The sequence below is a fragment of the Musa acuminata genome, chromosome BXJ1-7 (genome assembly GCF_036884655.1).
Source record: "Musa acuminata AAA Group cultivar baxijiao chromosome BXJ1-7, Cavendish_Baxijiao_AAA, whole genome shotgun sequence".
Taxonomy (NCBI): Eukaryota; Viridiplantae; Streptophyta; class Magnoliopsida; order Zingiberales; family Musaceae; genus Musa; species Musa acuminata.
In genome coordinates, this window is record NC_088333.1 from 2,672,976 (window position 1) to 2,695,066 (window position 22,091).

The 22,091-nt window shown below is 35.9% G+C and overlaps 1 protein-coding gene across 4 annotated transcripts; it reads left to right on the forward strand.

Moving 5' to 3' along the window:
• The first annotated feature begins 398 nt into the window (after positions 1-398).
• LOC103990762 (serine/threonine-protein kinase STY46) lies at positions 399-20,401 on the forward strand. Of its 4 annotated transcripts, none has more exons than XM_009410020.3 (16): positions 399-887; positions 1,193-1,307; positions 3,323-3,438; positions 3,616-3,729; positions 6,359-6,431; positions 10,064-10,174; positions 11,873-11,926; positions 12,109-12,245; positions 12,353-12,460; positions 12,565-12,638; positions 16,662-16,837; positions 17,366-17,461; positions 18,984-19,064; positions 19,168-19,218; positions 19,637-19,777; positions 20,057-20,401. In XM_009410020.3, exons 1-16 carry the CDS (start codon positions 709-711, stop codon positions 20,078-20,080), a joined length of 1,650 nt encoding a protein of 549 aa, XP_009408295.2. In that variant the 5' UTR covers positions 399-708; the 3' UTR covers positions 20,081-20,401. The 4 variants fall into 4 exon arrangements, with proteins under 4 accessions (XP_009408295.2, XP_065046797.1, XP_009408291.2 ...); XM_065190725.1 differs by having other exon boundaries at positions 400-887; positions 3,622-3,729; XM_009410016.3 differs by having other exon boundaries at positions 401-887; positions 1,193-1,316.
• Positions 20,402-22,091: the final 1,690 nt, after the last annotated feature.

Consider the following 22,091-nt stretch of genomic DNA (forward strand, 5'->3'; position numbering starts at 1 on the left):
ATGTGCATGGGATTTACATAATATCATGATTTTATAATAAAATTATGTAGTTATATCAAGATTTTATGTATGTGATTTTGGTTAATTATAGATTATTTTTATAATTAGTTATTTTTAATATTTCAGTCCTATATTTTTGAATTTTAATATTTACGAAATTAAAATATTAAGAAAGAGAAGAGTTTTATTGGAGCAATGAGTTTAACATAAATATTTTAATTAAAATTTTAAAAAATATATATAAAAATCAGAATATTAAAAATAATTAATTATAAGAAATAATTTATAATTAACTCATATAATTGTCAGGGAGCAAAATAAAATAACAAAATATCAGGGGCTAAAAAGATGAAATATCTTCGGATGGGGGGAATTGTTCGTTCTCGGAAGGAATGTATCAAAAGGAAGGAAGCAGAGGGCTTGGACGTGACATGGCGATCGTAAGGCTGCTCCTATCCGAAAAGAAGGGATAAAAAAATCCTTCTTTAGGCCGTCTCTTCGGACTTTCCACTAACGCCGAAACATTCTGCGCTTTTCTTTTCTCCTCCGCTTCACTTCCTCCGGTATCTCCGCCGCTTTGCAGTATTCCTTGACTGCCGGAGATCCTTCTTCTTGTTCCCTTTTCATTCGGAACCCTAGCTTCGGTCCGTGGACATGGGCGCTTCCGCTTCCGAGTCCTAGCCTCAGAGCTCCAGCCCCGCGACCGACATGGACGAAGGCGAGGGCGAGAGCTCGTCGCCCGCGAGGCCCCTCGGCGGCCTCTCCCCCCGCGACGCCTTAAGGAACGAAATCTACGAGCGGCTGCTCGACAGCGGCAACGAGGAGGTCATATCCAATCCCAACCTCCGCGACCTGCTCGACGCACACCTCAGCCGCTTGCCCCTCAGGTTCTCCGCCCCCTTGCTTCTTTGTCTGTCTTTATGACTCTGCCCTTGTTCGATGTTTGAGTCGGATCACTTGTGTTATCTGCTTCGTGATCAGTATCCTGTGAGTCTTTACCTTGACTTTAACATCGATCTTTTTTTCTCAACTTGTTGAGGCGAAGATGTATAGTTGCAGTCTTGGTGCGTTAGGTGTTATAGTTAGTAATGTTTGAGCTGATTGGTTTAACAAATTGTTAAGAGGTGAAGTTGTGTTTCCAATTTTTTCGCTATCGGGATTGTTACTATCCCATGTATGATGTGTTTATTAGATATGGGCTTGATCTGAACATGGAAAGAGTAGAGGACGTGCTATTGCATCAGAAGATTCTTGCAGATGCTGAGGACCCAGACAAACGACCGATCTTCCATGTCCGCTTCATGAAGGTACAAAAGGTACCAGAACGCCTGTCATGAATACAACCCTTTTCATTACAAGCTTCGTTGCAGGTTTTGTGGAACTGATCAAATATGATTTTTAAATGTTATATGGTTTCATGATTTGTATGTTTGTCTTTCCATCAGGTCCTTCTATCATTGACCTCTTACTTAACTCTCGATCGTTGTAATTGTCAATATGAACTATGACATTCTTTTGGACCATCTAAAATTACCTTGTTAGTCACAAGAGAGCCTTGGAAACTGTGGTTCTTACCTGAGGGTATTTCAAGTACAGGTTAGACCATGAAGAATGTGTCAAATCTCTCAGTGTGATGGTCTAAAATAAAAACGATCTGTTTCTTGCACCATGTTTATGCATATATTCTTCTTAACTTTGTTGTGCTTATTATTCACACCTAAGTCAAGGATCAGCACGTACTGACTATTATTTACCAATTTGACCAAGCATCGATATCAAAACATGTAGCTTGATATTGGTATTTTATACTGCATTTTTAATATAATGGACAGTGTAGGTCAGTATGTTGCTCGGTACTGTACCATTCCAATAGCTTTACCAAAACCAGGGTCATAGATCCTTGCTTTGGGGACTTCTGTTTCAGGTTAAGCAAACATGCTCTAGATGATTGCATCAAGTCTCAGTTGTGGCTGTTTAGAGAAAAAAAGTTGACTACTACAGGAGATCGTCATGATTTATATAATTACTTAACTCTGATCATATGTTTTGTTGTGAGCAAAAGATGCTGTGGCTTATCTTGCCCTGCTTTTCTCATCTCATATGTTTTTTTTTTTTATCATTGGACCTTATTTATTGTATACTAAAGATTGCTAGGAACATCATCAGCAACTACAGAACACAATGTATTGTGATTTGGTTACTTCATCAACTATCTTACAACTTGCTACATGTTTGATCACACTTATCAATTTTTAGTTTTGTTTTCAAATTTCTCATTCGTCCTAACGTTCAATTAAGCAAACCTTTTATGTAGTCAATCCTTCTTTAAATGCACTTGTCTAAGTCTCGCTTTTAGTGTTTTCATATGTAACTTCTATTTGTAGGTAGGTAGCATCCACATCTTTGTTAAATTTCAAAATTTCAAATACTCGTCACAGTACCCAATAAATCATTAGGTGTTCTTCTAATGGTTTCAGTACCAACGGGATTATTGATGGTACTTTTTGGATAATGTTAATAAATTTCAAATTTCATTTCGTTGTCCAGTAGCTACAACAAGCTTTTTGATTGGTACCGCAGTTGCTGTTTGGTTAGGTATTGGAGCAACATTACCTATTGATAAATCACTAACTTTAGGTTTTTTAAATTGATTCAACCATGAAATACCATGATGTAGGTATCTAAAGAAGAGTGACTTTGCTTTTATAGCCAGGCGTAACACACAAAGAAAAACAAAAAAGAAAGGAAAAGAAAAGGATGAATTAGGGCAAGCAACAAAAATAATAAGTAATTAAAATATACACTTGAGACACTCTTATCAATTTGGTCATTTTTCACTTTGCAAAGTGTGATCAATGCCGATAAGTGCTTTCTCCCAACTTTAGGTAATCTCATATATCAATTTAAGCAGACTTGAGTAAGTCCACACATGTGCTATACTTTATGTGACTGCTTTAGGGATTTATGGTCATGAGTTCACCTTATGTTGTGTGAAAACTGAAAACTGCCAGGCGATACTTGTTATGATTAGTGTATGTTGCAGCTTTTTTGTTAACCAGATATTGTTTGCTTCGTGAAACTGCCAAATGAAGACAAGTTTTTTCTTGCATCGGATCCTTCAGGATAGACAGCTATGACATATCCTTTAAATTTTCATGTGATTGGTAACTTCGTATGGCTGGAATGTTATAACTTTGCCTTGACAATACATGACTCCCGCTGTATTTACAAAAGTTGTGGATTTTGTATTCTGAATGTGTGTGTTATCCCAAGTATTACTTTTTGTTAGTAATTCTCGTCTGTTTTATGTCATACTGGGTAGTGCATTCGGACCGGTGCATGTGAGGGTGATGTCCAGCAACAATCTGTGAGAATTGATTCAAATGGAAAAGGATATAGTGATATTGTCCATGAAGGAGACATGGTGCCAAATTTAAGGTACTCTACCCATCAAAATCTTTTCTACTATGAGGTACTTCTGATTGTTTGAAGTTAACTGATATATTTTGTTCAATTCTGCCTGATCTGCACCTGTGGCACAAACTTTTTTGCTCTTTCGTATTTCTTGTGATACTTTTGTTTTATATTGCTAACTGATACTAATTAGTTTGGAAGAAACAGAGACCGGGGAATTGAATTTGAACCTTGTTCAAAGCTTGAAGATCTGAATTTAGATGTTAAAGATATTGCTCAAGAAATCAGAGATTCAAAGGAGGTTCATTCTATGAGGTATATGCCTTATTATACCAATCAGTTCTCATAAGTGAGACTCAGTTCAAACCATTAATTACATGTTAGTTATATGAATTCCTATAACTTATATTACTAGTCAAATGTCATATAGATATATTGTTTTTCAAATCTGGAGGACTCTGAAAAGTTAAATGATTGGCTAAACCCTTATAGTTCAGATTTATTGACCTCCAGTTTTGATTTTCATTTTATGTAGATATTTTTTTTAAAATTTCTGTACACAACAGTGTTTATTATCGAACAAATTGAGAGCTCAGTGAAGAGATAGAGAATAATATGGCATAAATTGTGAAGGAATCCTGTACTCAAGAAATAGTCCATTTTGTTGACATGGACAAGGTTCATGTGAGAAAGGAACAGAAGTGATTCTGGTAGCTTAAATTTAGTTACAAAATGGAATTCTTTATTTAGCCTAGACTGACTCCATGACCTTTAGGCTTTACAAGTTCTCATATGTATGGAGGTTGATGTAGAAAAGTTACACTTGCCACTCTGCAAAACTGCACAGTGGCAGACAGAAGTTTTGAATTCTTAAAACATGCATCTAACTGTTAACACAACTTGTCTAGCATAGACCTATATTGTACCTCTTAGACCCTAAATAAGCTTAGAAATGACTCTGGACATTTTTTAAAATATCTACTAAAATTAAGAACAAATCTTGCCAAAAGACCATAGAATTATTTAGAAAATCCTAAATACTCCTATTCTAACTAGAAAATAATCTAGAATCAACACTTTGATAATATCAGTCAACCAATTCACCTAGGGATTCTTCTTGCTTCGTCTTGATTCGAAGGGGGCTGGCCCAGCCCTTACTACTGTTGGCCAAGGTGGGGCCAGTATGTGAGGTGGCATGAGATCCTACCACTTTGGAACAAGCTTTGGAATTGTAAAACAAGAGTGAAGTAAATAAAATGCGAAATTGAATGTTCTCAATATTATTCTCCATTAGTTGTTTGAGATACCATGGCCTAAATACTTGTCAAACTGTTACAAACCATATGGTATTTATCAGTCCAATTAGTATATCCCAATCAACATTTACCGGTCCAACAATGATAATGGACCATATAGCATGAAATTGCTTGGTCTACCTTTTATTATTTTTTCTAGTGTTATTGGGTGGTATGGGTTCAGTCCAAGGTTTGCCGTACCGGACTGTACCGCCCGGTACGGGCGGTATGTACAGTGCTTGGTACACGTGAGTGTACCGCTCGGTACACCTGGGTGTACCGAGCGGTATACCGTACCGTACCGGTACCAAGCCCGGGTCGAAATGCCGGTACGGTACGGTACGACGAACCTTGGTTCAGTCTACCACTTGGTATCCAGTGTTTTCAAAAAGTGCTTTGGCACGCATTTAGATGCTTGAGCAAGGTGAGACTCGAGCACCATGCAACACCTTAGGGCGAGGCGAAACCCGAGCGCCTTGCAACACCTTGGTGCGAGGCTTTTCAATATAGCGTTGCTTGGGCACACGCCTCAGTCCAAGTGCTAGGCGCCTCGTGCGTGTGCTCAAGCCAAATTAGGCGAGTTCGAGCTTTGGTTCGACTGGGCGAGTAAGTTAGTTCAATCGAACCAACTAATATCACTTACCCTAACACACCCCGCGTGCTCGATCTAGTGAAAGAAATCAACGAAGTGAAACCCTACCGCTCGTCGGTCACCTTCGTATGCTTTGTCCGTCGCCTTCATTCGCTTCGCTCGTTATTGTTAGTAACTTCATTATCCACTACAGCTTCGTTCGCTTCGTCCCTTTGTGGAGAAATGTCTAGAGAGCCAAGCCTTTACTATGGAGAGCATTCCTGCATCATTCCCCATGATTAAGATGTCATCCACATATAACACCAAGAAGGTGATAGCACTCTCACATACTTTCTTGAACACACAAGGCTCATCTTTGTTATGCAACTTTGTCCGTCATCGTTTGCAGCTTTGTTCACTACTACAGCTTCGTTTGCTGTCGTCTTCAGCTTCGTTTGTCATTGGTTTCTACCTTCCCCACCTTCCTCTGCAGCCTTTCTCTGGTTACTTCTCCATTTTCTTATTCCTCTCTTTCTCATTTTATAGGTAATAGTCTTGCGTTGATTAACTTGCTGCACCAACATGAGGTGGTGCGCTGTTAGGAGTTAGAACTTAGAAGTTCTAATTTCACTTAGGTAGGAATGTCACATTGATATAAAAACATTGAAGGGGAAGAGGAAGATGATGGGTTTGAGAATAATGAAGTTGATTATGATGATCAATGAATTTGATGTTAAACTTCACTATTTTGACATTTTTTGTTATTAGAAGATGGATAATGTAATTTGGTACTTTATATGATTCTAATTTAATGTGTCAATTTTATTTTTATGATCATATTTATCAAACATAATATATATTTTTAAATTTTAATATTCGGGAGTGCCTCGCTTCACTTCGGTGGGTGCCTAAGCGACCGTCTAGCGCCTTGGGTATTTTGCGACCGTGGTATATTTTGGTGCCTAGCTTGCATTGTACCTATCCACATTTATCAAGACCTTGATCAGCATTTAAAAACTTATGAGAAATCCTTTATATTTAGCTATTTGCTAAGAAAATTGTATTTTGTCATGTGCAGGCACGATATCAAGGATGTCCCGATTCATGAGATAATATTTTCATCAATTGACAAGCCCAAGCTCCTTAGCCAGGTAGGATGATTTTTTCTTTTCAGAATCATAAGATCTGTCTTTTTTTTCATGTTTCTGCACTATAGATTTGCTATCCAGATTTCTTGTTTACAGTTTCTTCATCATTGACGTCCTCTGGAAAGGGGGAAATACATGTTGTTCCTGGGATGATTTGCTTAGCATATGCTTCCACAGTAGCACTATTAAGATTTCTGTGCAACAAAGAATCACCATTTGTGCAGTGCCTTTTTGGCGAGAGAACTTATATAACAATTTAGTTGCGGAGGTTGATGATGCGTGAAATATTTTGTAGCTGATAGGAAACTATTCTAGCCTTATAATATTATCTACTCATTAGCATAATGGCCAGCATTAGTGTGCAATGTCTACTGTAATGCATAATATTTGTGGGCAATCACTGGATATTTCCAAAATTCTTGTGCTTGCTTGTACTTTGATGTTTCTGGTCAGGGTTATATTGATCCTTGTAAGGGTTTTAGCCCTTTTTACCAAAATAGAAAAAAGCTAGGGTACCAGATGTACTAGATGTCATACACATGTGCCTTTATATTTGTAATCTCTGATATAATATTCTGACTACCGATTAGAGCTTTTTCTGTGGATGTGCTTACCTGCTCGACGTCTTGAACTGATTTTCCCATTTCAGCCACATTCTTCTCCCTACAAGCACCTAGAACTGCTTCATTGTTGATTAAACTTTGTTAAATGTCTAAATTAGCATACACATGATGTTTGCACCTCCAGAAATTTTAATGTTTGACAGAGTCGCTGAATGGTAGATTAGTAATGGAAAAAAAGTACCGGTAGGATGAACATACAGTGATTAAGCGAACTTGGAGCACATATGTAAGGAATAGGCTTTTGCCAGCAACTAAAGTATAACAAGAACAATAATACATAATGTCCCAACTATTTGGGATTGGCTAGATGATTCTTTTTCTGCCATTGATCTATAAGTAGGGCAATATCCCTTGTTTAGTTAAATGGTTGCCAAGCAACTGAAGCATAAATAGATTGTTGCTCTCTGACATGGTTGCTTGTTCCTGCATAAATAGTTGTCACCATCCAAAAGCTGAAAACATGGTTTCATTCAATTTAACTTCTAGGATTTTAGATCTAAAATAACTAGTTTTTGTATATGACTTGACTCCTAAACCTTAGTGGCAGAAAAGGTGGAAACCAGTCAACTTCAGCGCACACACACACACACACACACATATATACATACATATATTGTATGTATGTATGTATGTATGTATGTATACATATATATGGGAACTTATTTGCTTACATTCCAGGGAATTTGAAGTGATAAATCATAAATGACTGCTAATGGTTTAGTGATCAATGGTTCAATGGTTTGAGCTAAATCCAAATAAAGATATGGATCTTGGCATAAGTAATTATATACCAATAAGTATGACAGATTGTTGTGATTGTGAAGATCATTTATGGTTGCCTTCTGAAATAACAAAAAAATTATATTATAGCACATATATTTTTACTTTCGAAAGGCCAGTATTCTTGTCAAGTTCCTAAATGATAAAACTATTCCAACTTTTATTGGGATTCACAAGTTTTGTAATTGTTTACTATGATGTAATTCAGTTTCTTGCAAAGCATGCTTATGAGAATAGATATCTTTCTGGTTAAAAATGAAGATATCCTTGGGTCATTCAGACAGGTGAATTATGATTACCTGATTAACATTACAAAAGGTTTCAGCCTTTCAGGATCTATATGGGGAACCCTGTTTTACATCATAAGGATCTCATCTAGGGATGTAACTGTGGTATGGGATGCATTCTAGTTTTACAAGAGATTGATGTCATGAATACTTCAAAATTTCCTGCTATCTGCAGATGAATAGATATGTTGTTTCCGAGATAGATTGTGCAGAAAGATCCAATTCTTGGAAGGTTGAAATAATGTGAACTGTTCCTAGCAAGGTTTTCGATACAGGTTGTTACTATATACTGGCTGGTTTTTGGAACAGTATGATACCATGGTACTGGGTGGTGTACTGCAGACTACCACCCTGTACATATGAGTAAAAAATATTAACAAGGAGAGAACAATGATTTACGGTTTATTTCTTTCTTTTCCTCTTCTACTTTGCTTTGTTTAAGTTTAAGGTCAGTAAATGTTCTTTCTCTTCTTCTTCCTCTCTTCTGTTCTCTATTGCTCGCTCAGTGTGGTGAATGTGATGGGTCTCAATGATTCAATACCTTAAAACTGCTGAACCAGTGTTTTTAATCAGTTTGGTTCACAGGATTATGGGCCAGGCGAGCCTGACTATAACGATCATCAAAACCTGGTCCAGACCTTCTTTGGGTTTATACTTTGGGTAAGGGGAGGTCTATATACTGCCCAGTGTTGGGTAGGAATGTACCACGTAGACTGTACTCGTCTGAGCAGTATCTTAAACCTTGGTCCTTTGTCGTTTCCTATATCTTCTGTCTTAATAAGACAGTAATTCATGAGCCATGGACCACTAGCGTGCAATAGTGTTTCTGGCTTATTTGGGCAATGCAACGAAGATTTTTGGGGAAAGCCCTTTGGTACATTAGACCTTCACATGCTTTATAATTGTTCATCTTTTGGAGGTTCAATGGGTTTAATCTCTAGTCTTTCGTACATTAAGCCTTATCATTCTTCATAATTCATTTTTTGGAGGTCAATGGGTTTAATTCCAGGCTTTGTGGATTAGTTCTTGTCCAAAGAGAGATGGAAACTCCCCTTAAAACTCACAGTGAACTATGGATATTCAAATTATACATGTCAATCGAGAGTAGAGAATTTTGATCACCTACCATTTTGAGTCTATCCTCGTTGACTTGCAATGAACCATGACTTTTCTGTTTCCATACTTATGGATGTGCTTTTCTGATAAAATGGTGAAAAAAGTCAATGTTGCAAAATCTAACACTAAAAAAAGCAATAATCTTTTTTTCTTCCCTTCTCATTTTGGATGTTATTTTTGGAAACAAGATGCTCCTCTTGGCTTAAGAATCCTACTCAGTTAATAACAAAGCTTTTGAGCCATAGGCTTAAATATCCTCCTGATAGAACATTGATATAGCAGGCCTTCTAGGAGTTAGGCTGAACTAACCGATGCCACCTCCTAGGAGTGGGAGATTCTCATGATGGAGCATCGCGGGCCCATATTTGGAGTTAGACTGAACTAACTGGTGCCACCAATTTGCAAAGTGGTTCAGCTTTTTGCAGATGGTTCCATGAAGCTCTAGATACTAGATATGGGTCAATTGTATGATGGTGGTTATCAAGCTAGTCATAGGAACCAGGTAGTAACTAACCAAAACTTTTATGCAACTACAGATTCTACCTGCTTGATGATGATGTCCTTCATAGAGAAGCAGATCAAGTATGTGATCTATATTAAATGCACTGGTGATATTTTAATGCATTTTGTATACTGGTGTTGCTAAAGTTGTCTGATGAGGATTGCATTCTCTTTCCTTTGCTCCTGTTTTCCAAACTGATGTTTCATAAACACTTTTTTATGGTTGACATAAATATCTCACTCCATAAGTTTAAGGTGAATTATTATGATTACTTCCATTGTTTCTCATTACATTTTTTTCAAGTTTAAATTCAATCTACTCTTTTAGTTATCTGCTTTGCTTGCCGACGTTGGGTTGAACATCCGTGAAGCTCATGTTTTTTCAACAACTGATGGTTATTCCTTAGACGTGTTTGAAGTTGATGGTTGGCCAGAAGAGGTAATCTTTCTTTGTTCTTTCTTTTTCTCTTTTTTCTTCCTGGATAAGTTGTTTCCACAAAAAAAGTTATTTAAACAGCTGAGTTGTACTCATTTAGTTTCCTTGCCAAGATGGAAGTCTTATTGATTTATTTATAGTCAATCTTGCCCAAGGCTATGTATGAAAATTAGAAAAAAAAGGCTACTGATTGTGAATTCACAGCCTTTGGAATAATCATGTAAATTAGTGTAAATAAGAAGGTAGAGGAAGTTTACACGTGAACAACCTTTTGTGTGAAAAAGAGAACATTTGCATGGTAAAGAGGCTTCTGAACTAGATTTATTTATATTTAATTTGATTTAGTTGATAGATTATGGCCTTAACCAGATTGATTGCTCCATGTTGCAGCTGGCATTGTGTCTTATCCTTGTTAGTCCATTATTTGAATAAATGTCAGTTGTTGGACCTCTACGTTCAGAAAAAGGCAACTCAAAGTCCCTATACTTGTCAGTCAACTAACATCTACCTCTATCTATCTTGATATCTTGTTAGACCTTCTGCTTATCGTGTAAAAGTTTATTTCTTTGCTTCATTCTTCCTTCATCTCTACTTTATTCTTACATGGTACCTTTGTTTATATATCCACCAAATTGATCTGTGATAGATGTAATTAAATGGTATATTAGGGTAGTTATATGTGTGTGTGTGTGTGTGTGTGTGTTTGATTTGACATTATTTAATGTACCTTTTGGCGGCATCAAAGTCTACAATATTTTCTTATTTTGTTTAAGCTATAAATCTGTATCAAAATCTACCATGCAATCTTTAAGCCATCCCTAAGCATCACAGCTTCAGCGATTATTATTGAATTTTAGTCTCCTTGCACGAAACAAATTATCTTTATAGTTTGCATATTTTATGTTTGTGTTTGTTGTAGAATCCTTGGTAGTTAGTGCAGTGATCATTTATGCTTATTGTCTTTCTGCTAGTTGTTTCAAGCATCTCCTCTGTTTTGCCAATAGAAGTGCACTTAACAGAAATAATTTCTTGAAATGCTTTGCATTGTAAATTACTTCCAAGTGAATTTTACGTTTAAGTCACCTGGAATTGAGACTCGTATCATAATTCTCGATCACATGAAACAAAGCACCTGTAGTGGACATGTCACCAATTGATACACGATTCAGCAGAGAAGGAATCTGTTAAAGGATCGGCCCTCTAGTTGACTAAAATAAGTTTTCAATAATGAGATCTTCCTGCACTATAGGCTTTTCCAATTTATCTTAGGTTTTTTGTGGTGTAGAACATTCTAGAGGTTGAGATAATTTTAACCATTTAGAACACATTTTAATCTAATATCTTCAACTAATTGTTGTTTTTTCTTGACAGTGTGAAAGTGGAGGTTGACTAACTGTTATGGTTTTCGCTTTATATTATTTCAGTTCCACTGCATATTTCTCCTACTGCATCCTTGTTGTCTATGTTTGTCTGGTTATATGTTGCACAAATTAATCCTCTAAGTGTAATGTGTGGTTCCTCTGGGCATAGCTGTTTCCTTCTGTTCTGCCCACGAACCAGGTAATATATTGTGTGTGATGGATAATGCTCTGTCCACATGGGCCCTTAAATTAATAAAGGGCACTGTGATCCTGGTTTCTTCTAATGGCAGGGATCTATTCCAAGCCAAAATGTTGCTGACTTTGCAATGGGTGTGGTCAGGAAACAGATGGTTTGCTGAAGGAGCTGGATGCTGCAGCCGTTGCATATAATGAGGTATAGTTATGTTATGTTCCACAAGAAATTACTTTTACTTTTTTTATTGGATTTATTTGTGTCAAAAAGAAGAACTTTGTATATTTTCAAAATTTTGTATATTTAAACATTTAGCAGTTCCTGCTTAATCAATGATGCAATACTTAAAATGAATGATGCTCTTTTTTCTGGGATTAATATAGGGTTCCTTGTCTGGCGCATCTCGTTGTTCATCCACCGAAAAGGTGCTGGGTTCACAATCAAAGGTTGTTGATTGGGAAATTGATAGAAGATTTTTGAAGATGGGAAAAAAGATTGCACGTGGATCTTGTGGAGATTTGTAAGTCTGGAAATTTATGAGATATTGCTGCTTCTTCTTCTTCACCTTTTGTCTTATATTTTTATATCTTAACTGTATGTGTATTGGTGTTTTGACGCTTCATAAAGGTATCGTGCAACTTACTTGGGTCAGGATGTTGCGGTGAAGATTCTTAGAGCTGATCAGCTAAATGAAGTTTTGTTGCTGGAATTTAATCAAGAAGTAGATATTTTAAGGTGTTTCATAAATATAACTGCATTTGAGACTTTCAACGTCTTATAACTCCTATTATACTATGTCAACTTAGTCATTATTGTTCTGAAGTCTCTTTTTATTTCAGGAGAGTTCACCATAAAAACATTGTTCACTATATAGGTGCATGTGTGAAGCCTACAGAACTTTGCATAATAACAGGTAAATCTTAAATTGACTGACAAATTTTTTTTTCACGGTTTAGAAGAAAGGGCATTATTTCATTCTTTAAGTTAGCTCGTACCAGTATTGGGTTGATGTTAAGCTAAAGATTCACTTTTATCTTGATGCTAATACTTTTCAGTAATGACTGTCACATCCCGAGCCTGAATACCACCTGGGTTAAGTTATTAGAAGTTGCCCTTTGAGGATGGGTAGAAACACATGCTAATGAAAGCCATTCACTAAAGTCCCTGACGTCCTTGCTAGGCCCATTCATGTATCATGTATCACCCTAAAGGCAGATCACCAGCCTTCCGAAGCCCTCAATTTTGCTATGCTCTTTTCTGATTTATTCCTATTCTCCTTTCTCTTTTTGCTTCTCATTAGATTGATTTGGATGACAATGATCATCAATCTTATGATGATACTATTGAATCCAGAAGCCATGATGTTAAGGTCTGAACTTATGCCTCATTTAAGCCTTGGAATTAGTTGGTGACCTGAAACTTGATTTCTCGATCTTTATTGGATGTCTAAACAATCTTAAATGTGCATCCTTCATTTTGTTTTTGATAGTTATCACCTTCAGTAATTCACAGTTGCAAACATCTCTTGCTCTTTCTCTTTTACTAATCCACATATTCATCTCACCATCGTCATGGCACATTGTCTCTTTGGATACACTGTTTTCTAATTGTATTTTTCTGTAAAATTGTTTATGTTCTGGGATGATGAGGTGCAGACAACAGTCAGACAACACTCTTGGGATACACTGTTCACTTTAGTCGTCTTACTTAATTTATTATGATTTCTTCTTTAATCTTCTGTACTTGATAACAAATAGATCGAACATATTAGGCACAATCTTTTGGGCCTTCTTGAACATCTGTTTTGGCTAAAGTTTCAACTCTTCTATGGTCTTGCTAAAGTTGTCTTCAATAGTCATTCTCTCTTAATTAAATTAACAACATGTATGATGCTTTTTCCCGCTCCTTGTTAGTACTTGAAGTTAAATTACACCACTAGAATGTGATTATAATATTATGTTTGCCTGAATTATAGGCAAAAAGAACACATCAGTACATTTATGTGTCATAGTAAAATCATAGCATTTTGACACATCTGTGTAGACACTAGACAGACAGGTAAGTTTTTTGTTTGCCCATGTGAGGTATCAAAATATTTTCTTGTGTGATGGATTATATTCTAGCACTATGAGATAAACCTCTGTCCTGTCCTTTCACAGTCTATATATATAATTATGAGGAACTGCATTAGAATGTAAGGCTCTTTTAGTCAAATAGTCATAACTTTTTAGACTTTTCATGTAGTGGTTTCTTGTTTTGTTTTATGTAGAAAAAAAAACTATTAACAAGTGTATCTTTATGTTGATAGTTCAGAAGGCTAGTAGCTGGCTTTTATAATAGTCTAAATATTAACTTTTCCTAGAGACACATTAGCATCCACCTCTTGCAACACCTGAACCTGGATGTGACAGAAAAGAATGATGAGGTTAGCCATATAGCCTGGAAGGAAAAATCTAGTATTTTGTAGCTCTGCTACAATTTTAAGACTTTTCTGGGTTTGATATATCAGTGTGCTAGATCTAGTTTGTTAGTCTAGATATTATGTAAGAAAAAGATAAAGGTGCTTCAAGTTAAAGTAGTTCATACAGCATTAAATATTTTCTTTGATTTTTATAATAAAAATTCAATGTGTATTTTCTCCTTATGTCAGTTTCTTGCTTGCATTCTAATTTTCTTTGAAGACAAAGTTGCAACAAGTATCCCTTCAATAATTTTTCATGTTTATCTCTCTGGATTTAAGTATAGCATCTGCAAGACCAAAAAACTTGCATATTCATCAGTCGACTATCATTTGATAGTTGACTTTCAAACTTTAATTGGAATTGATAATCATCAATTTGGTGCTTCAAAACTATGATGTTAAAAAATATTAAGGTGTATTTTGGTTGTTTTGTATTCTCTTATATCTTTTAATTTTAGACTAGCTACTAAAAACCATGGTTGCTAGTGGTTAACCTGAATTTTCCATATAAATTTTAATCAAATGGTTATATAAGGAAAATCATAATATTTGACAGGACATGTATGCTACACTGGGATTTGTATTGGCAAATATATTATTCTCAACTCTGCTAGGAAATGTGTAAAAAGTCCCCTTCTTTAAAGGAGCTAGTTGGCAACTTTTTTACCTACAGACCACTTCCACATCTAATAAAGGATACAGACAAACTTGTTAATTGAGGAAAGAGAAGTACAGAATTAGACAACATTAAATGCATAAAGAAGACTGATAGATTGTTTAAAAGTGTAAAAGACTTGAGAAAAGTGGATATGTTACATTAATCAGTGCTTCAATGCAAATCATGTTGGTGACTCAGTATGGCTATATTAGAATTTTGTAGCAGACCTATAAACACTAGATTTTTTCCTTTTGGGTTATAGTTGCATCACTAATTTTCTCTAGAAACCAAACTAGTATCTTTGACCTCTCCAAAAAGATATTCTTCTTGAGGGCCTATCTGATACCAGTTTTGGCAATTGGATAAACTGGTATACCAAGCTATGTACCCAACCTGTACCGACCGGCTTCACCAGAAAAAGAAAATTGTGAAAAAAAAAATCAGATTTATAAATATCAGTTTCTACATGCTAGTTCAACCAGTACTTGGGACCTTGTTAAAAGTTTCTTACAGCTCATAATCTATATAGTAGGCCTAGACCAAGGTTATGATCTCGGGATATGATGGCTGAGCTATCGTTGCTGTGCTTCATTCATCAAGGGCTATGACCTTGTATCTACTATCCAAAAATACTATATAGGTTTGGAAATGGCTCAAATGAGCTCAAGCCTAAATTTGGTCCAAATATGTTTTTAAAGGTTAGCTTGAGACCTGGTTCACATCCAGTGGTGAAGCTTACTGTTGTTGACTTTAATGCTTAAGTTCCCTTGTCTGTCCAAAAGAACTTAATTTAATTCGTCTGTCCCAACTATTTGAGGTCATCCATTTGGATCTTTCTCCGGAATTGAGCTTTGTGTAGGGTAATACCGCAACCAACCAAAAGAACAAACTAAAACCAAATTCCTAATCCTATTAGAGGACAAGCAGAGAACAAAAAAAAAAGACAAGCAGAAGCATCAACAATGTGTAAAAGCAAATGGCCAGATCTTGGTGCTGCAGTTTGCTATAAATCTTTGTATTTGTTTTTCTTTTCTGGTAATTTAATCCTGTACTGCATGCACAGTAATTTTCTCTTCCTAAGCTGAAATAGTAAATTTTCTTCAATGGTATTTCTTTATTCATTAAAATATATTTTTTCTTTGAAGAGACTTTTTGAGTTCTGGCTGACTGGACCTCATTATAAGAATAATTGTGGGCTTGTGAAGAACTTAGGCTTCTTATATGTTCAATTTGGTAAAGTAGGATTGCTGGAATTATATAACAGAAGCTTGATTAAAGGTTAGATGGGATCAACGTTTGCTGTACCACCCAAAATGGTACAGTACGGGCAGTATGTACCGGTCCGGGCATGGGCCGATACGCGAACCATCCCATTCAGGTGGTCTAGTTAAGTTAATAAAAAAATCAATGAAATGGTGGGGTCCTTGTCCAAATCAGCGTTAAGAAAAAGAGAGAGATTAGGTCTCGTGAACACGAGCCCTCTTCTCGCATAAGATGTCACCGCCTTGCCATCGCCACTTCACCACTGTTGCCACTGCTGTTTCGCCGTTGTATAAGATGCCACTGCCTAGCTATTGTTTTGATGATGTCGTTGGCTCACCGCTGCTGCTTCACTGCTACCATTGATGATGTAAATTTTCTTCAAACAATAAACTGCAACAAACTGTCGATGGTTAGTTTGTTAATAATTAGAGTGAGCACGACATTAAAACGGTATTTTTTTTTCCGCCAATTTTATTAGCATGTTGTTACTTCAGTGTTTCTTGTTAACATATTGTTTAAATTCTTTGCTTACAAGTGAAATAATTTTTATTCAGAATACATGACTGGTGGAAACCTTTATGATCATCTACATAAGGAGCACATATCTTTCGAGCTCCCACACTTGCTGAAGTTCTCCATTGATATCTGCAAAGGAATGGACTATTTGCACCAAAACAACATTATTCATAGGGATCTCAAGACAGCAAACCTGCTGTTGGATGCCAACAGTGTATGCAGCTTTTTTTTTTTTTTTATCCTGTATTATCACTCAGATTTGATGCCACCTTAGTTTTGTGTGTATATTTCATTATGTCATATATCATTTTTTTCCAAATAATGTACTTGTCCATAACTAGGGGAAAAATCTCACTGAAGTTACATGTCACCTCTTCCAAATGGAAGGGGGACACAGAATCAAGCCATTGCTCAGGAAACCTATAAATTTAATTTGATTTTCAGTGGATTCCGTTCTTATTTATGGCTTCAGTTTGTAAGTTTGTTAGTCCAGAATATTCTTCTTGCCCTTGTTTGTTTGTATGCTTGTTCTTGTGAGTGTTTATTTTAGTTGAAGAGATGCATTTTGACATTTGTTTGGGGTTGTAGTGATTTATTTGAGTTACAGGAATCTATCTTTACACCCATTTAGGCGAGTGGCTGTTCTTTCTGTTAATAATGCTAATGTAATTAATGAATTCCATGAGGTAATGCTATCTTGTTTTGTTTGATAAATTCCATTGCAATTCGTTAATCAATGTAGGTTGTAAAGGTGGGTGACTTTGGTGTGGCTCGGTTTCAGAATCAAGAGGGAGTCATGACTGCTGAAACTGGTACATACAGATGGATGGCCCCTGAGGTAGGTTTATTCTGTTTATAGACTGTCCTTTTTGCTGTTATCACCTGGTAGTAAAAACTGATTTACACTTTATTAATTTACCTCAGTCTTTGAGTTTCTCTTACCATTAAATTTTAGCAGACTTGTCATTCTTAGTGACTTCTACTAACTTGGTTGCTTAAATTCTGTCATCAAAACACAAAATGCAGTTTCAGCATTGGGTCACTAGATGATGATATTGATTATTTCTTGAATGTTATATAAAAGTATAAATTCTGTTAGTTATAAATTAAAACAACATCACGTCGGAGAATAAATTGCATGATACCATGTATGATATCAAATGTCTTTGTTCTTCTAGTGCACATGGTCGTTGGTGATCAATGTATTTCAACAAGATTGGCGAAACTGATACAAAGTCACCAAATTTCTGAGTGTGGGAGCAAACTGTATGGAAATGGTACAGTCATTGTACTTTGTAATACAAAAAAATTAGCTTCGGGCTAAAATGTTTGCCACAAACAGAATGATTTAGATTATGGAACATTTTGATTGAAACAAGATTTACAACTGTAAAATCATATGTCGGTTTATACTATCAAATGTTTTAGATGGTGGGCTTTGGTACAACAGTAAAGTTGCTCTTGTGATCTGAGTGACTAGGGTTTGAGTTTGAGTAACAAAAACAATCTCTCCACTTAGGGTAAGATTTCATGCATTGATCCTCCTTAGACCTTATATTTGTAGGTGTATCATGCATGTGGCCATTCTTTTTGGGCTGTCAAAAATTATCTTTGGAACCAAATGGAACATTGTAAGAATTTATGCTTGAGAGCAAATTAATTGCATCATTTACAATGAGGTAATGCTTTAATTTAGATGAATTTCTTTTGATTTTATAATCCGAAGCCATGAGACAGTAAAGATTTTTAAAGATTCTGATGGTTCTATGATTAATTTGAGCATAATGGTGAATGCCCATCAAAGAGATACCAGTTTAGTAGAAAAAAATGACAATAATAACAAGGTAAATTAATTTCAAATGCATTTGAAATTTTAATATCCTGGATGCCTGACTGAATCTAACATGTTTCTAAGTCTGTGCAAAATTTTTCCCTGCTAAAATTTCCAGATTTGTTTCTACCTACAATGTGAGGTTATGAATCCTTGTGGGAAGAAGGAATACGGAAAGCAAATTTTCAAAAAAGAGTAAAATATCATGGGTTTTGGAAATTGTTGTTACTACTGAAAATATTTACATGTCATGGGCCATATCACGGCCATAGTTAGTGATAATATGTATAAGTTAAAACATAAAATTGTGCATTTTCTCGGAATTGCAACAGCTAGACTCTTTTATCATGATGATGACTATGGTAAATGCTTATATGTAGGTGTTAAAGCATAAAGTTCTGCACATTTAGGTCCTTCCAATCTCTGGATGAATCTTAACAAATTTTACACCTTATGTATAATGCTACTGTGCCTTTACGGCTTCAAAAATTATTGTTTCTAATGTGCTTTTATACTATTGTTTTTTAAGGTTATAAACCATCAACACTATGATAATAAGGCAGACGTGTTCAGTTTCGCAATTGTTCTATGGGAGTTAGCAACATCAAGGGTAAGCATTTGAGAAACATCCTACTTCATGATACTGATTTGTGGTCAAGAAATTGGACCTATGTTAATATCTGTAAAAGTAAAAAGTTTCTTTTGTCCTGAAGGTTCCATATGATAATATGACACCCTTGCAAGCTGCTCTGGGAGTAAGACAGGTCTTTCTTTTCTCTCACACTCTGGATAAATGTATTCTTTTACACCTGCGCGAATTTTGGAAAAAAGTTCCAATTACTGATACCTTCATGCAAAATTGAAGTAACATGATTGCCCTTTTTGAAAATGCACTTTGGACACCCGAAAGAGGTTATAGCTTTTGTAGAATGCTTCAAGAGAACTAATAATCATAGAAAGGATAGAAAATTTTGTTATTGCTTTACTTCACACTAATTTCTTTTGGAGTATCAAGTTTTTTGTGGGATGGGTAAGATATGATTGATTTTTATTGCATAGTTTGTAGATGGCTAGCTTGTTTTAGACCTGCATATCCCTTGTTTACGATACTTGTTCAGAAGCAATAAACTTTTTGTTAAGGTGCTTAATAATATTGTATAACTGATACTTGTGTGATGCCAGGGCCTACGGCCAGATATTCCAAAGGATATGCATCCTAGATTAGCAGCTTTGATGCAGAGATGCTGGGACGAGGTTCCTTCTAAACGACCCTCTTTTGAAGAGATAACTCAAGAACTCGAGGAACTCTTGCACCAAGTTCAGGTGCACCTTCTTACTAGCTATTCAACTAATTTTTCATATATGGTGTCAGTGATACATCAATGCCATTATTCAACTAACTATTGCAACTGCTATCTTTGAGCTGTTAATCTTTCTAAATAGATTTTGTTCGTAAAGGCAATAGCTATGACCGACTACTTGCATATTAGGCTTGTTTAATTGCGATCACGGTCATCATAGAATATCCTAAGAATATGGTGCTCTCTTTGACATGCCATTTCAATGGAAGTTTACACATTTTGGGTAATGTTCATCTTGCAGGCATCGAGTAAAACAAGCCCATGATGAACGTACCCAGAGATCCAAGTTTAATGTCAATTGTGAGCACCAAAGTTTTACGGTCTACCTTGCAGGACATTAGGTTTGGCATTGTGTACAAAGGGCTTGATTTCTTGGTCGCATTGATTCATACATCATACCGCCACTATAGGTTTTTACATGGAAGTACATGTTCTCTGTCCCCCTACAACGAAGCCGAGATATTGAATTCTACTGTAAATATTCCTTGAGCTTTTTCATGGACGAGGCATCCATGCCTGTCGTCTCACATATGCTAACCCTTTTCTGTCAAATAGAACTGGGAAATCACAAATGGACGGTTTCTGATGTGTTTTTGTGCGTCAACCTTCGGCAGCCAACCTCTTTTTATGGTAGTTTGAACCCAATCATAATCATTGTTATTTAACGACTATTTCATTGTAGCAAACTTATAGAGATCAATTGCTATGCAAAGATAAGCTTGAATATGTGCTGTTAACTGATCGATCGAGGAATGCTGAAACAGTATGTTAATGGCATGGTGCCGTGGCAACAAAAATACACCAAGGAAAATTTCCACTGGACAAATTACCTTTCAAGTGTTTGTTTGGCAGGGCGACTAAGAATTTGGAAATTTGCTTTTCCACATTTTATGGGCAACTTCTGGTTATTTTCTTTGCAATCAGACGTCAGGTGTGTTATCGGACAATTACGTATCATTTTTTAATGTGAAATTAGCAATTTATTGTGGAGGAAAACTTGATTGATGTATGAAAGACAATGTTGTATAGTTGACATTGGTCGGATACTTGGACGCAGCTGATACGAAGTAAGAATCCATCGAAGGATCCCCCAAATCAAACAAGTCAAACAGATCTAAAGAACAAGCAGGTTCAGTTGGAGCTCTGACGGAGAGTATATTTCCGGCATGAGCAACACATCCATCGTGACAGTAGATTGTTGATGTCTCCCATAAAACACAACTATCCATGTATTAGTTCTGCATCACAACTGGGATCTGCTCCAGTGTTAGAAAGCCAACGCAAATGATATCATGCATCTACTTACCGACCGTGGATGGATTTGGATTTCCAAGGGGTGACTGGACGCCCACAGGTGCGAGGTTCGCGTGCGGCGGCCACGACAGCCGACGCCGCCGCTGTGCTACGACCGTAAGCCCTCCCTCACCGTGGTACACGTGACGGTAAGACGCTGATGGAACGGAACGCGACCGGCCGTCACGTGCCTTGGGGGGTCTCGGCTTTATTACTCGCTTTTGCTATTGATTGGAGTGAGAGGAATGCATTTATAGACGTAGACGTAAAAGTGAGAGAAGGAGAAGAGCGTGTCTTTTATGCGATCTCTGCACGCAACAACAAATAAATAAATGTTTGACATTGGAGTAATGAGCTGTAAAGAGATGCATCCATTGGTCCAAGTAAAAGAAGTTAGGCACAGTTTAACTTTTTTTCACTTTAAAAAAAAAAATTGAACAATTTATCGAGAATACTCATAGTAATAGGGTATTATGGGATGGCACATCTTAATTGGTTTTTCCTCATTTTTCAAAAATTTCGATAATATTATTGATTCGGCTTGTTTCAAGCTTGCTTGATTGATTTTAAAATTTCTAAAATTATATTAAAATAGAATTATTAATTTTAAAATAAGTTAGATAATCGAGGTTAACTTATTTCAATTTTGAGTGTAACTAAGTCGATATTGAAAAAAAAGAAGAAAATATAGGTTTTATGATTGATTTTATGATGAATTTATGATAGCTTATATATATATATATATATATATATATATATATATATATATATATATATATATATATATATATATATATATATATATATATATATATATATATATATATATTAATAGAACCTTTGACATATTCTATAAAAGAGTATAACTTGAGTATAACCTTAGTATAATTTGAGTATAATATTTTTAGATAATTTAAAAATAATTTTTATATAAAAATTATTTTTTAGGACAATTCAAGTTTTTTTTGATGAATTTAGGATAA